Source organism: Equus caballus, chromosome X, assembly GCF_041296265.1.
Source record: "Equus caballus isolate H_3958 breed thoroughbred chromosome X, TB-T2T, whole genome shotgun sequence".
NCBI lineage: Eukaryota > Metazoa > Chordata > Mammalia > Perissodactyla > Equidae > Equus > Equus caballus.
In genome coordinates, this window is record NC_091715.1 from 140,203,522 (window position 1) to 140,217,147 (window position 13,626).

Sequence of the window (13,626 nt, forward strand, 5' to 3'; positions counted from 1 at the left end):
AAATCGAGTCACCCCTTAGTATTTTCTCTGTGGGGTGGATAATACTCACCATGGGTTAAGTTTTATTCATAAACTAGTGGTCTTCTCACCCTGTTCTACAGTAGGCATAAATGTCCTGGAAACAACTGTACTCTGTTACTGGTAAATCGATTGAAACAAAAACAAACAGCAATCATTTCTGGAATATCTGTGGGATGCAGAGCTAAACATTACATGACCCCAGTACTCAGGAGCTGACTGCCTAGGGAGGAAAGTAATGTATATATACACATAGACAGAGCCCAGAAACAGGACCAAGTGCCATAGGAGAGAGAAAACCAAAGTGTTCCCTCTCCATTTTTTTCTTTTCACCTTAACTTGGCTGTTTCCGGAGGAAACGACTTCCTCAGTTGCCATTGCAATAGGAAGCCACGCTTCTATCCCTTCCTTGCTGCTTCCAGGTCATTACCTCCTCCTTTACTTCATGCAGACTGCCTTGCGCTTTGATGCTTCTCTCATCTGGCTGTCTCACTCTCTGTTTTCCTTCATCTTACCAACGTTATTGACTCCAACATGCTCATTTCATATGTAGGATTTTTACAGGTAGTTTACGTTTTTTGCAACAACTGCAAGTTCTGTCTTTGTTTTTCACTTGGATGACCCATCTGATATCATAAACTAGAACTGAGCCTGTGGCCAGTACTATCAGCGGAGCTCTGGGTCATCTCACCTGCTGGGTACCGCTACTGTGTCCACCACTAGGTGAGGGCTTTGGAAATGGACCAATCTAATTACCTGTATACTTGCTCTGGTGGTTTGTTTCTTTGTTTTTGTCAAGAAGACTGTAAGAGTTAAATCTGCTAATTGTATTAGTATGTTTGGACCTGTCACCTGATAATCAGAAAGCTCATAATAAACTTTGTTGTGGACGTGCGAGGTCATATGTTCTACAGGACCCACCTCCATGTCATCTCTGATCAATGCACAAATTATAGTTTCCTCTGTGGTTATTTATCCTCCCCTCACTTCTTATCTTTATACTCTAATGTGCTTTTTTCTAGACTTATCCTCCTACCTCTCATAAACTTTCCTTCACTTCCTCCAGAAACTCTTGTTCACTGGAAAATAAACTATTCTGTACAACTGGTTTTTTCACTGAATGACCCCTCCAACTACTTCCTGTCTTGACTGACACCCATGTCTCAGCTGGAGATGTTAATCTTCTCTCTCCTGTTTTCCGGAAGTGAAGTTCACATCCTCTTAATCCCCAATATTGCTTTCAGACTATTACTCTTCCACTCTTTTATACTAAAGATGTCTCCTTTGAATCTCCAGATCTTCACTTGGATTCTCATACATCAGGATTTCCTGTTTTTCTCTTACTTCCTTGATATTCTCCTTCGCACTCAAGTTGCCATCTCTCTCACTGGCCTCATTGGATTTCCCTCTTAATTTTATTCCTGTGCTTTTTATGCCAACTATCTATTCTCTGCCCAACAGTCAGAATGATCATTCAAAACTGTAAATTAAAAAAATGTGGCTCAAAATACTTTAATGGCTTCCAACCATAGTTAGATCAAAATCCATAATGCTTATCATGGTTTTGAAAGTCTTATAGGATCTGGTCCCCAGATCTGTGATGCTACCTCTTACCATCCTTTTTTTTTTTTCATTCAACTCCACTTAGGTCAAGGAGTGGCCTCCTTGATGATCCTTGTACAAGTCACTCTTGTAGCAACCCGAAGTGCTTTGTCATTACTATTCCCTCTCTCTGCAAGTTTTGTTGCTCACATCTTTTCATGGCTCACTTTCTCATTTTATTCAGATCCCTGCTCACCTTCTCAGAGAGACTTTCTCTGACTAGCGTTCATCATCCTTCTTTGTCCCCGCCCTGCTCTATGTGTCGCCATTATACTTCTCATCTCCTGACATATATTGTTGTGTGTATTTAGTTGCTTACATGTTTATTACATACTCCTCTTCACTGGAATGTGAGCTCCTTGAGGGCATGGGCCATGTTTTACTGTTCACTACTGTACCCCTAGCACCTAGCATAGAGCCTGCCATGTAGTAGACACTCAGTAAATACTTGACAAATAAATGAATAACCTCTATAGTTTCTCAAAGTCCATGGTTCCCTCTCTTCTTGCTTTTCTCTCTAGCCTTGGCCATGTGCTGTATCACCGCAGTCACTCACCAGCACCCTCCACCTCCTCAGTCACTTCAGTCCAACTCCCCTACTTCTCTCTCAAAAAACTCCACAGCCATTGATGGATTGGTGACATTTATGAGTTTATACTTTTGAGGTCTGCTGGGCTTTAACCTGTCCTGCATTCCTTCTCTGTGTCCCTAATCAGTTCTGTCTTCTATTTCCTATAAAATCTATTTTAAACCTCGACTCTTCCCTTCACCTTCTCCATGAGGAATTTGCTTTAACTGTGCACCTTTGTCCCCACCAAAACATAGATAGTCTTTGAGTCTCATCCACTCTCGCCTTAGCTGTGATCTCGCCCCAGGCAACTCCCCAGTTTGGCTCTGGATGCTTCCCACCTTCTCAGGAAACTTGCGCAAGTGATTCCTTTTCTTCCACCTGCGTTTTTCTCTCCATCTATTGGCTTACTGGCCCCCTCCTAATCCCGCATGCGCCCTTCCTCTTTTGAATTTGCCTGACTCATTATTTATGCCTCTCTGCATGTTTCTTTTGCTTTTTCCCTTACATTTTAGTTCTCTTATTTTAATTAATCTCCCTCATTAGTCTAAAATTTATCATCTTAACCGTTTTTAAGTGTACAGTTCAGTAGTGTTAAGTATATTCACAGTGTTGTACAACCAATTTCCAGAATTCTTTTCATCTCACAAAACTAAAACTCTGTCCTCATTAAACAACAAATTCCCATTCTCCCCCCACCCTCCCCCTGGCACCCACCATTCTCCTTTCTGTCTCTATGACTCTAACTATTCTAAGTACCTCATATAAACGGAATCATATACTATTTGTCTTTTTGTGCCTGGCTTATTTTCCTTAGCATAATGTCCTCAAAGTTCATCCATGTTGTAGCTTGCGTCAGAATTTCCTTCCTTTTTAAGACTGAATAATATTCTATTGTGTGGATAGACCACATTTTGTTTATCCACTCTCCTCTCTATGGACACTTCAGTTGCTTCCACCTTTTGGCTATTGGGAATTAATGCTGCTATGAACGTGGGTGTGCAAATATCTCTTTCGAGACCCTGCTTTCAATTTTGGGGGATATATACCCAGAAGTGGAATTGCTGGGTCATATTTTAATTCTATTTTTAATTTTTGGAAAAACTAACATACCATTTTCCATAGCAGCTGCATCATTTTACATTCCCAACAGTACACAGGGTTCCAGGTTCTCCACATCCTTGCCAACACTTGCTATAGTCTGTTTTTTGCTGTTGTTGTTGGTAGTAGGTATCTAATGGGTGTAGGGTGATATCTCATTGTGGTTTTGATTTTCATTTCCCTAATGACTAATGACGTTAAGCATCTTTTCATGTGCCTGTCGGCCATCTGTATAACTTCTTTGGATAAATATCTATTCAAGTCCTTTGCCATTTTAAAAATTGGGTCATTTGTTTTTTGGGATTTTTGTCATTGCTCTGATTTGTCTTTGAATCCCACATAGTATATACTGCATTACCTTGCCCCGCTTCTGAAAACTTGGGTTTGGGAAAGTTGGATGGCTGTTGGGGGTTGTCACACAGGGTGCAGACCATATCTGCACATACTCTGAGGTCCTGGCTGGGTCTCAAGTACATTCAAGGTTCCAACTAAACCCCTAATTAGTACTTCTGGAAACAACAGCCAGGAGTGCCATCTGAGGAAAACTCTTGCGTGGTCCATAAAAGATTTCATTGCCTCATCCTAAAAACCCACATCAGGTGGCTTCCCAGGAGGAAAGGTGTCCTTGTCCTAGGGTCAGACTGCTTGGGGGAATTTGGAGGAGTCAATGTCAGTTTTCTGGTGTGGGAGTTAAGTCCAGCCTGAATTATAGAGATATGCTCTCCATATAGATGAGATCAGAACTCAGGAAGAACGAACTAGAAATCACATCGAGAATCTTCAATGCAGAGGAGGTCATTTTTCGTTCAGTAAACATCTATCATGTGCCTAAGAGCCAGGCACTTGGCTAGGGAGGTAGAAATAGAATCACAGTTTGGGCAAAGTTAAGTCCTTCTAGTTTGTATCTATCAAATTCCAGAACATAGAGAAGTATTAGAAAACTAGATGCCGAAATGGAGAAATATTAGCCATTAATCTCTGCCTTCTTCTCCTGTCTTCTTGACACTGTAGCTTTTGCTTTGATTTCCTTCTTTGACAATTTAGGTAAAAATTATAATGGCTGATTAAAATGTGCCATGTTGGAAAGGGCAAAGGAAATGAAAAGATATTTTTCTTTATTACTTAAAAAATCTGTGGTTTAATCAACTGCTGCTTCTCCCCACCTATAGACTACAGAGTGCCCCCGGAGCTAATGAAAGTGTTTGCTGTTAAGAATGATTGTTCCAGAGACTTGATCACAACCAGCTTATCAGATGACTAAATGAAATAACACATGTGAAAGCTTCTAGCAAAATCAGGGTAGTGGGGGTTTTTCTTTCCTTTTTTCTTTTTTTCTTGTCTACTCATGAAAAAAGAGATTACTAAGCAAATTAATGAGTAAGCAGGCGAAGAAGTAAAGTGCTCTTTTATTTAATAGCAGAGGCATTTAGCAGCAGGCCTCTATCCACACGTTGAATTTGCTAACTATAATTGAGTCCCGTGTAGTATTTACGGCATTTACAAGGTTCTTAGAAGCCTTAGAGTTCTGTCCGCCTTCCACTTGTAGCAGTGTGACTGCAATCCTCAAAGAGAAAGAACAGTATTGCTTTTTAAGTGTCCCATTAGTCAGACTGTTCATTTACTTAAACCAACACCCTCTCATTTGTCCCCCTCCCCCTCCCTGATTGAAAACCCTGCAGGCAGCACAGGCAGGCAGAGCAGGAGAGCCTGGCATACAAGGCCTTTGCCATGCACACTGTGATCCAGCTACAGCAAGCTCCTGGGCACCCCTCAAACAAGCAGTGCCCTTGGCCTGTGTACTGTCCTTTGCTGCATCTTCCTCTGGTGAGCTCCTGCTCATCTTCTGCCACCCAGCTCACAGAACTCATTGCCTTCTCTGAGCCACCTTCTCCAGCACCTGTCCAGTAGAGGGAGGTACTGTGCCCCTCCCTCTGCTGAATTCCCACCACATCTGGCCCACGTCTGTTAGAACTCTGATTACATTTTAAGTCAATGATGTGTTCACAGGGCTCTCTCCCCCAGTGGACTGTGAACTGGAAAACAGGGACTGAAACTGACTCATCTTTTAACCTTTCCACCCATCCCTAAATACCTACATAGTTCTTGGCCAAGTAGATACTCAGTAAATATTTGGCAAAAGTTATTATTAGGATCAGGAAGGTAAATGGCAGTGTGGTCAAAAGGAAAAAAATATGAAAATAGTGGAGACTCTGAAGTAAAGAAGAAAAGAGATAGAAAGAGATTCAGAGAAACGTGTAAGAGAGGGAGTAAAGGAGTAAAACACAGATGCTGGGAAGCCAAGTAACACTGAGAAAGGGAACATGGCGAGGTGTGTGAAATAAGCGTGATACAATGAGTTATCACTTCATACTCTTGGGCACTTCTGAAGCTCATCTAGCCCCACTTTTCCCTAGAAACGAAGAGGGATGGAAGGCAGAAAAGGCCAGAGGGGGAGTGAGGCAACCAACACTACAGGTTATGAGCTTGGCCACTGCCTTTGGCCTGAGTCAGGAACTGGCCTGCTCCCTTGGCCTCCTTTTCGTCAGCCTTTCTCTTCTGATCCAGGGCTGAGCTTTGTCTCCTCTTTTGTTTGCTACATGGAGGTTCATGTATACAGAAGTCATATATGTGGGAACAAATGGGCACATGTGTGCATGCTTGTTTCCTATTGAGTTTTTTTTTTTACTCTGAAAAGAAAAATCCAAAGGCAGTGTCATAGGAAGCCCCTACCTGTCCTTGCCTTTGCTGTGTCAGAGGGGAGTATTTGCATAGCTCCCTGGGAAGGCTGTGGCTCCTGCCTGCAGCTTTGCAAGAGTGGAAAACTCTAGTGTGGCCCCAGCTTGCTGAACACATTAACCGTGCGTGAAGGGTGAGATATTGTCGAAATAATGCATGTAAACATGCCGTAGGATTTATTGTGTCTTTATGACGAAATGACTTTTGGACTCACTGAGCTCTCTTCCTCACAGGAGATGTGCCACTTGATGAAGCCTTTTGGAGTTATTTCTCGGGTGACCAAAAAGTGTCTTGTGCCTAGAATGCAGCACTGGATAAAAGTCAGGAGCCCAGGTGGCTAGTGTGGGCTCTGCTACTCAGTCTGAGGCTGAGTTTTCTTGTCTGTCAAATGGGAGTAATCTCACTCACCAACCTCATAGGGTTACTGTGACGATCAAATCACATGATTATATAGGACCCTTCATGTGACCAACATTTCACAGTTTTCCGGTGATTTCTACAACCATTCTCTCATCTGATCCTCTCAACAACCGTGCCAAATATTTTGATCCTCATTTTGCAGATGAAGAAACGAAAGCTCAAAGAGAAATGACTTGGCCAAAGCCACATAGCTAGTAAACCAGGATAATGCAAGTTTTCTGTTTTCAAACTCATCTTCAATTATCCCCAGACACAACCTGGCTACTCAGAGCTGTTGGCTTCATGGCCACTGTTTCTTAACTTCCCTCATGGCTCCTCCTCCCCACAGCCTCTGAGAGTGCTCTGTTTAACGAATTAATTAGCTTTTGCTTTGTTTCCCCCTTCTCTCCTACTGTTTCTGGCCCCTAGAAGAAAACACTAGCAGCTCCAACAAAGAAAATCAGCACCACCTTCAACATCGTGGGGACCACCTACCCCATCAACTTGGCCCAGGACACTGAGTTCCCCACCATCTCCAAGGGTGCTGTTCCCAGTGTCTCCTCCAACCCAACAATCATTCCTTTGCCCAAGACCACCTATGTGCTGGACAACCCAACTGAGACCAAGACCTACAACAGTGTCAGCAAGGTTGACAAAATTTCTCGCATCATCTTTCCTGTGCTCTTTGCCATTTTCAATCTGGTCTGTTGGGCCACATATGTCAACCGGGAGTCAGCTATCAAGGGCATGATCCGCAAACAGTAGATAGTGGGTGCGCAGCAACCAGAGCACTGTCTACCCTAGGAAGCATCCAGGCACCCAAACCCTGGGGCTCCCCTTCGTGTGTTTCAGGATCTTTCATTTAACCCTCTACCAAGCCGTGACTCTCAAATCATATTTATGAATCTCAATGAAAAAACAATAACAACAGAAAAAAATTGCCCCTCTAACATTGCTGAGTGTACCCTCAGAGCCAAACACTGCCATTTGTCCAAATGCTCATCTTAGTCTGCCAGTCTCCCCCAGCTGAGGGCACTGCATGTATTTTACTGCACTCTGCCCTCTGCAGAAAGAACAGGAGACTCTACTACCTATAGTGGGAGCCTTGGCTGTTTGAGAGGTCCACACCAAGGACAATTGTGGACTGATGCAGATCAGATGATTCTGACTCACTAGGGAGCTAGGCTGGGCTATTGCATATGGGAAAGTCACCTCCCTGCCAAGACAATTAGTGAAATATTGGATGGGGCAAGAGGGTTGGGCTGGGTGGTAGTTGAGGCTTGAAGTCTGGCTCAAAAGAGAGGGCTACTGGCAGGCAAAAGTCAGATTCTATTCTCCATACCTGCCACACCCCAAAGCCTAGCCCAGGCCCAAGAACTTTGCTCCCATTGTGTCAGGGACCTCTGGTCCTCTGTTGATGCTGATTCTGAGAGGGGTGAATCAGAATAGAGTTGATTTTTGAGTCAACTAAAACATTATCTTTATTACCAGTTTGATAATATATTATTTATAGGCCATTTGATCTCATTTGTTCATAATGCGAGTAAAAAGGACATTTATAATTATAATTTTTTTTCTGAGGAAGATTAGCCCTAAGCTGACATCTGTGCCAATCTTCCTCCACTCAATATGTGGGTCACCACCACAGCATGGCTCATGAGTGGTGTAGATCTGCGCTCAGGATCCAAACCCACGAACCTGGGCCACTGAAGCAGAGTGCACCAAACTCAACCACTATGCCACGGGGCTGGCCCCTATAATTATAAAATTTTTATAAGGTAGCTAAACTAAGTCTCAGATGTTTGAATGACTTGCCTAGGCTCCTTACAAGTGTCTGTAGTAGAGAACTATCTTGCACCCCTTTCCAAGGCCAAAATGAAGACATGACTGAGAAGCCAGGTCCACCTTGACCTCAGAATTGGCACAATCTCAATAGGCCTGCTGGGTCCTGAAAACAGTTTGGTTGGACGCCTAAAAGAGTTTTAGAAAGTCACAATATGTCATCCAAGCAGACCACTTCTAATAGTCACAGCTCAAGGGAATGAGATTGTTTAAGATGGCAGCCCCAGCCCCTAGTCCAGAGTATCCTAGAAGGCTAAAATAAAGCCACAGATGGCACCAAAAGCAGATTCTCCCTGCCCACTCTGTGAACAACGCTCCTAAGGGGTCTATCATTAACTGCTGGTTACCTTTTCACCCATCCTTCCCCCATCCCCTGCTTCCTTGCCATTGCTGGGGTAATGCATGCCAGTCCCATTATTCCTAAGACTGTGTCTGTAGATAAATTCATGACTAGAAGAGTGTGGTGTCGTGGATCTGTGGGGATGGGGGGTGGGGTGGGTGGGGCTGCTAATGATCCTCTTAAGGAATTTAGAATGAGCCTGACTTTTGCCTCTCTGTAGAAAATGTTTCCAAATGCTTTGGTGCAATGTTTAGCAGCTGTTTATTAAACTCTCGCTGAATTATACTTGGGCTGGCGAACTTTTTTTGGTCACTCCTTGCCTAACACAAGCAGTACTCTGTTCTTGGCTTTCACCTCCACTCTCGTGCCACCCTTACTTTCCAGTTCTTAACACCATTGGACTATGCTGGAAAAAAGGTATATCCAGAGCAAGAGACCTACTACAGTGATCCAAAATGGAAGCCATGTGAAAACATAGCTTTGATTGACTCAGGGGTCTCATTACCCAATATGACAGAGAAGGAAACACTTGTATTGCTCCCTCTGCTAAATTCACCCACTCCCAGGACATAGAGAGAGGGATTTTCGTTGCAATGCTAAAGGCTCTCTCTCTTTTCCATTGATTACTATTTCCCTTAGGCAATAGTCTCCTTAGGTGATAGTTATTAAGCAGAAGGAGAGTGAGTGGTTGGTTGATCCACGTGTTGGAAAATGGATGATGACCCTTATTTCTTACAGAGTTAGGAAAAATCTGGGAAATAATCTCATGAGATCTGCTTGAGGAAATTGCATGGCTCTTAAGGGATGGGGAAAATCTCCTTGGGAGAGCATTTTAAATCATATAAAAGGTTTTCTTGTCTGAAATAAAATCAGAGACTTGGACAGTCTGACACTTGGTGCATGTTCCAGCCCTGTGGTCATCTGATGGATGCCCTGCTGCCCTAGCAATCTCACAGTCCCTGACTAGTTCAACCGTGCCCTGAGAACAACCATGCAAGGCACACATGGCTGCCTCCCTAGCAAAATTGCCTGATACCAATATTTAAGTGTTGTCGTTTCCTTGAAAACCTTTTGAAGCCACTTTGCCTCTGAAAACTATTTCCCTAGTCTTAGGGGAAATCTCAAGCTGTTCCCATCAGCACTTCTGTTGCTGAGCTCCCCTAGAGTTTGAAACCCTACGTCAAACTGGAACCAGCATCTCTGAACTCAAGTATTTTATGATATTTAGAGCATCAGAGTCATATCCCTAGCCATTCTAGAGGCTGCTGGAAGAATGTCTCACACAGTAGGTATTCAATAAATATTTATGAATAAATTGATGCGAATCTAGGTCAGAGCTATATGGGGGAGAGTCTCTTCAGGGCGGTGTTGGAGAGGAGACAAGCTAAACCATGATCAGTGGAGATTAATGGAAACAAATAAATGCAATTTGTAGCCTTCTAAAGCAGCTTGAAGAGCATCCAAGTACTAATAAATGTGCTTTGTTTTAAGTCATTTTAAATAGATTTTTCTTGCTTGAATAATTGTTTGCTCCTATTGGCTTTTAAATCTGGGAGGTTCATTTAATGGCCTATTAGTTCCTCATGCTAAAAGTACTGAGGGCAGGAGAGGAAGGCATGACTGGGTACCAAGTCCCTCTGAGAGCCCACTGGCCCATTGAAGATGCACCTGTGTTTTGACACCCTTTTGAGGGCTTCCAGTCTGAGCTTGGGAAGAAGGCCCTCCAGAACTCTGAATCTTTCCAAGAAGTCTAGCAGGAGATGGAATGAATGAAAAGGGAAAAGGAAGAGAAAGAATTGGGAGAAAATCTGTCAAAGAGGCCCTAGAATTGGAGGCAGGGATCTCTCTTCAGTCGCAACAGCTTCTAATTACACAGGCTCTCTTTCTCCTGGAAACATTAATCATGTGACCATCCACTGGAGTGAGGCTAAAGGTGCCTGCCCTTGTTGACTAGGCAAGCTGCCCTCTGGGGCCTCTTGCCTTTTCCATCAGAGAGCAACCTTGGACCTGTTATGCCTTGCATCTGCCTCAGCTCAAACAATTTGATATCAAGGGGAAAACATTGAGAAGAATGAACACTTGGATTTTAGCCAGGGCTTAGTCCCCTCACAGTTGCTGTGTGACGTTGGACTAGTCCCTCCCCTGAGCTAAGACTTCATCTCCCCTTTCGTAAAATGTGGTTCTGATCAGAGACAAGTCAACAGAGTACCCCTTCCAGCAGCAGCTGCCCCTGGTAGTCCACTGTGCCCCCGAGTATCACCACATCCTGGGGCCCCCACACCAGCACACTCCAGGAGCACAAGCCCCATCCTTTGGTTGCCTGTCACACAACTCAGATGAGTTGGCAGCTTCCAAAGAATTTGATTAAACACTAAGTAAGCACAGCTAGGAAGCTAAACCTGGGAATACAGAGGCCAAACTCTCAGGTCTATTAGTGATCTCCTTAACACCTCCCCACACACTATATCCTCCGCCTGAGCTTCATGTGGGAGTGTCTTGTGTGATGAGATGCAGGATTATTAGTGGCCCAGCTCCAGTCTTAGCATGGGACAAGTAGGGTGCTAAATTGAAAAGATTAAGGGGGTGCTAGTACCAAGCAGGGGGCCTCCAGGTAAGCCAAGAGCATAGATTTGGAACAAAAGACACCTCCTTTTTTCTTTTTTCCTCCAAAGGTTCAGCTTAGGGGAGGACAGAAATCCTCAGAAGGGAATTCCCTAAACTTCTTGTGACCAAATCAACAGAAGTCATGGGATCTCTCCCTTCCCTTTGTCACGGGCAAAAGATGGTCTCCCTCTGTCTAAGGCCAGTCCCTACTTTATTCTTCATCCATGTTCCTCTCTTCTAAAGGAATTCTATTTCTGTTATCTGCTCTCAGTGAAGCTGCTCTTGCTGAGTCACCACTGCCCTGGTTACTAAAACCTAAAGGCATTTTTCAGTATGTTACTTGACCTGTCAGCAGCATTTGACACTGCTGACAGTGACCTTATTCTTTGGTTTCCATGACACCACGGTCTCCTGATATCCCTGATTTTTTCCCTGCTACCTTCCGATTTCCTGTATTTTTTCTATTCAACTTCTCCCATCCCTGGGGTTCCCTATAGTGATTTGTCTCTGCTCTTTTCACTCCACAGACTCTCCCTGAATGATCTCATTTGTCCTGATGGCTTCAGTGACTGCATATTTGAATTATCTTTTGTTATGTAACAAACCACCCCCAAATTTCACAGCACAAAACAACAACCTTTATTATTCCCATGGGTCAAGAAGGTGGACAGGGCACAGCAGGGGTGGCTTATCTCTGCCTCATGATGCCTGGGACCTCAGATAGGAAGACTCAAATAAGCAAGGGTAACTTAACTGACTGGAACATCGGGGATGGAGGACCCAATTCCAAGCTCCGCATGGCAGGGGATTCTGTGGTGAGATATACAGGCATATTAGTTGCCCAGCTCCAGTTCTGTTCAGCAGGGAAAATATTGGGTCCGAAACTGAGAAAACGAAGGCGGTTCTGGGTGCCAGACCAGGAGGTGGGGTCTGTCACTCATGTGTCTGCCAGCTGGGATGTGATGGTTGAAGGAAGAGTTCAACTGGGACTGTTGACTAGAACATCTATACATGACCTTTCCTTATAGTTTCTCACAGCATGGCAGCTGGGCACTGAAAAGGAGCATCTCCAGAAGCGGCCTCTGGAGAACAAGTGTTCCAAGAGAACCACATGGAAGCTGCATGGTTTCTACTGTCCTAACCTGGGAAGTAGCTGCATTCTGTTTGTTACAATAGACTCACTAAAGCTAGCCCAGATTCAAGAGGAGGGGCACCGACCTCACCTCTTAACAGGAGGAGTGTCAAAGAATTTGCACACATGTATGAAAGCCGCCACACTTCCTTTATGCTGATGACTACCAAATCGACATCTCTAGCCTAGTCCTTTGACGTCAAACTTAGCATGTTCAAAGCGGAACTCTTGACTCTTCCACCCACACAGTTCTTCCCTTCATCATTCCTTTATCAATGAACGGAAGCATTGTTTGCTCAGATGCTTAAGCCAAAAACATAGGAGGAATTCCAGACACCTCTCTCGCATCCTCACATCCAGCATATCTGACAATCTTCTGCACTCAGCCTCTAATTTAAATCCCATATCGTGCCCCCTTCTCCTCGCTTCCACTACCAGCACCCTAGTCCAAGCCTCCACCATGATCTCTCACCTGGATCACGACAGAGCTAGCTTTTTAAACTATAAGGCAGATCATGTCACTTGCCTGTTTAATACCCTTCAATGGTATCCTGCTGCATTTAAAATCCAAATCTAACCCTGGCCTTAAAAGTCCTGCTCATCCTCCTGTTACCACAGTGCTGCCTCACTCACAATGCATCAGCCATATCAACTGCACATCAAGTACTAATATGTCTCAGGGCCTTTATGCAGGCTGTTTTCTCAGTCTAGAATGTTCTTTCCCTTCTTGCCCTAACCTGGCTGGCTCTTACTCATCCTTCAGTTCTCATCTGAAAGGTCATGTCTGTCATGCCTTGTCCTCCATGGCAAAGCAGCTGTGTGCTTGCTTCCACTCCACTCTGTATTGCTCTGCTATCCCAACATTCGCCATGCTTCATTGCAATCTCCCACTAGGTGTGAGGAAGAGCTGACCCTGCACACCACTTTGTAGGGCCAAAACCATAGTCCAAAGTCAGCAAATATTGCATAAAATAACTTCTGATCTGGGCTTTAAAGGATGATTCAGAATTTGCCAGGCAAAGAGGAGAAGGGCATTCAAGAAGGATGCACAGAGACCCAGAAGTGAGAGAGAACATAATGAGGCTTATGGCCAAATTTATTTGTCTTAGCTGTCCAGGCACTCTACCCACTAGGATGGATGATGACTATAGTGGTTCTGGACCTAAGAGGCGGTATGGGAGGCATAAGCTATTATCTATGTGAGAACCTGGCTGCATGCCATCATCTTGTTGACTTGTTATCCCAGAAAGTTGGCTTCTATAAACTTAGAAAGATGACAGCAGC

General features: G+C 44.1%; 1 protein-coding gene across 11 annotated transcripts in view; it reads left to right on the plus strand.

Annotated features, from left to right (window-relative positions):
* The window catches only part of LOC111771564 (gamma-aminobutyric acid receptor subunit alpha-3-like), a 52,785-nt gene extending 43,894 nt beyond the window's left edge, over positions 1-8,891 (plus strand). For all 11 annotated transcript variants that reach the window (XM_070257399.1, XM_070257401.1, XM_070257391.1 and 8 more), the window contains one exon: positions 6,854-8,891. In XM_070257399.1, the coding sequence (XP_070113500.1) occupies positions 6,854-7,189 (336 nt within the window). In that variant the 3' untranslated portion in view covers positions 7,190-8,891. The remainder of the gene's footprint in view (positions 1-6,853) is intronic.
* Positions 8,892-13,626: the final 4,735 nt, after the last annotated feature.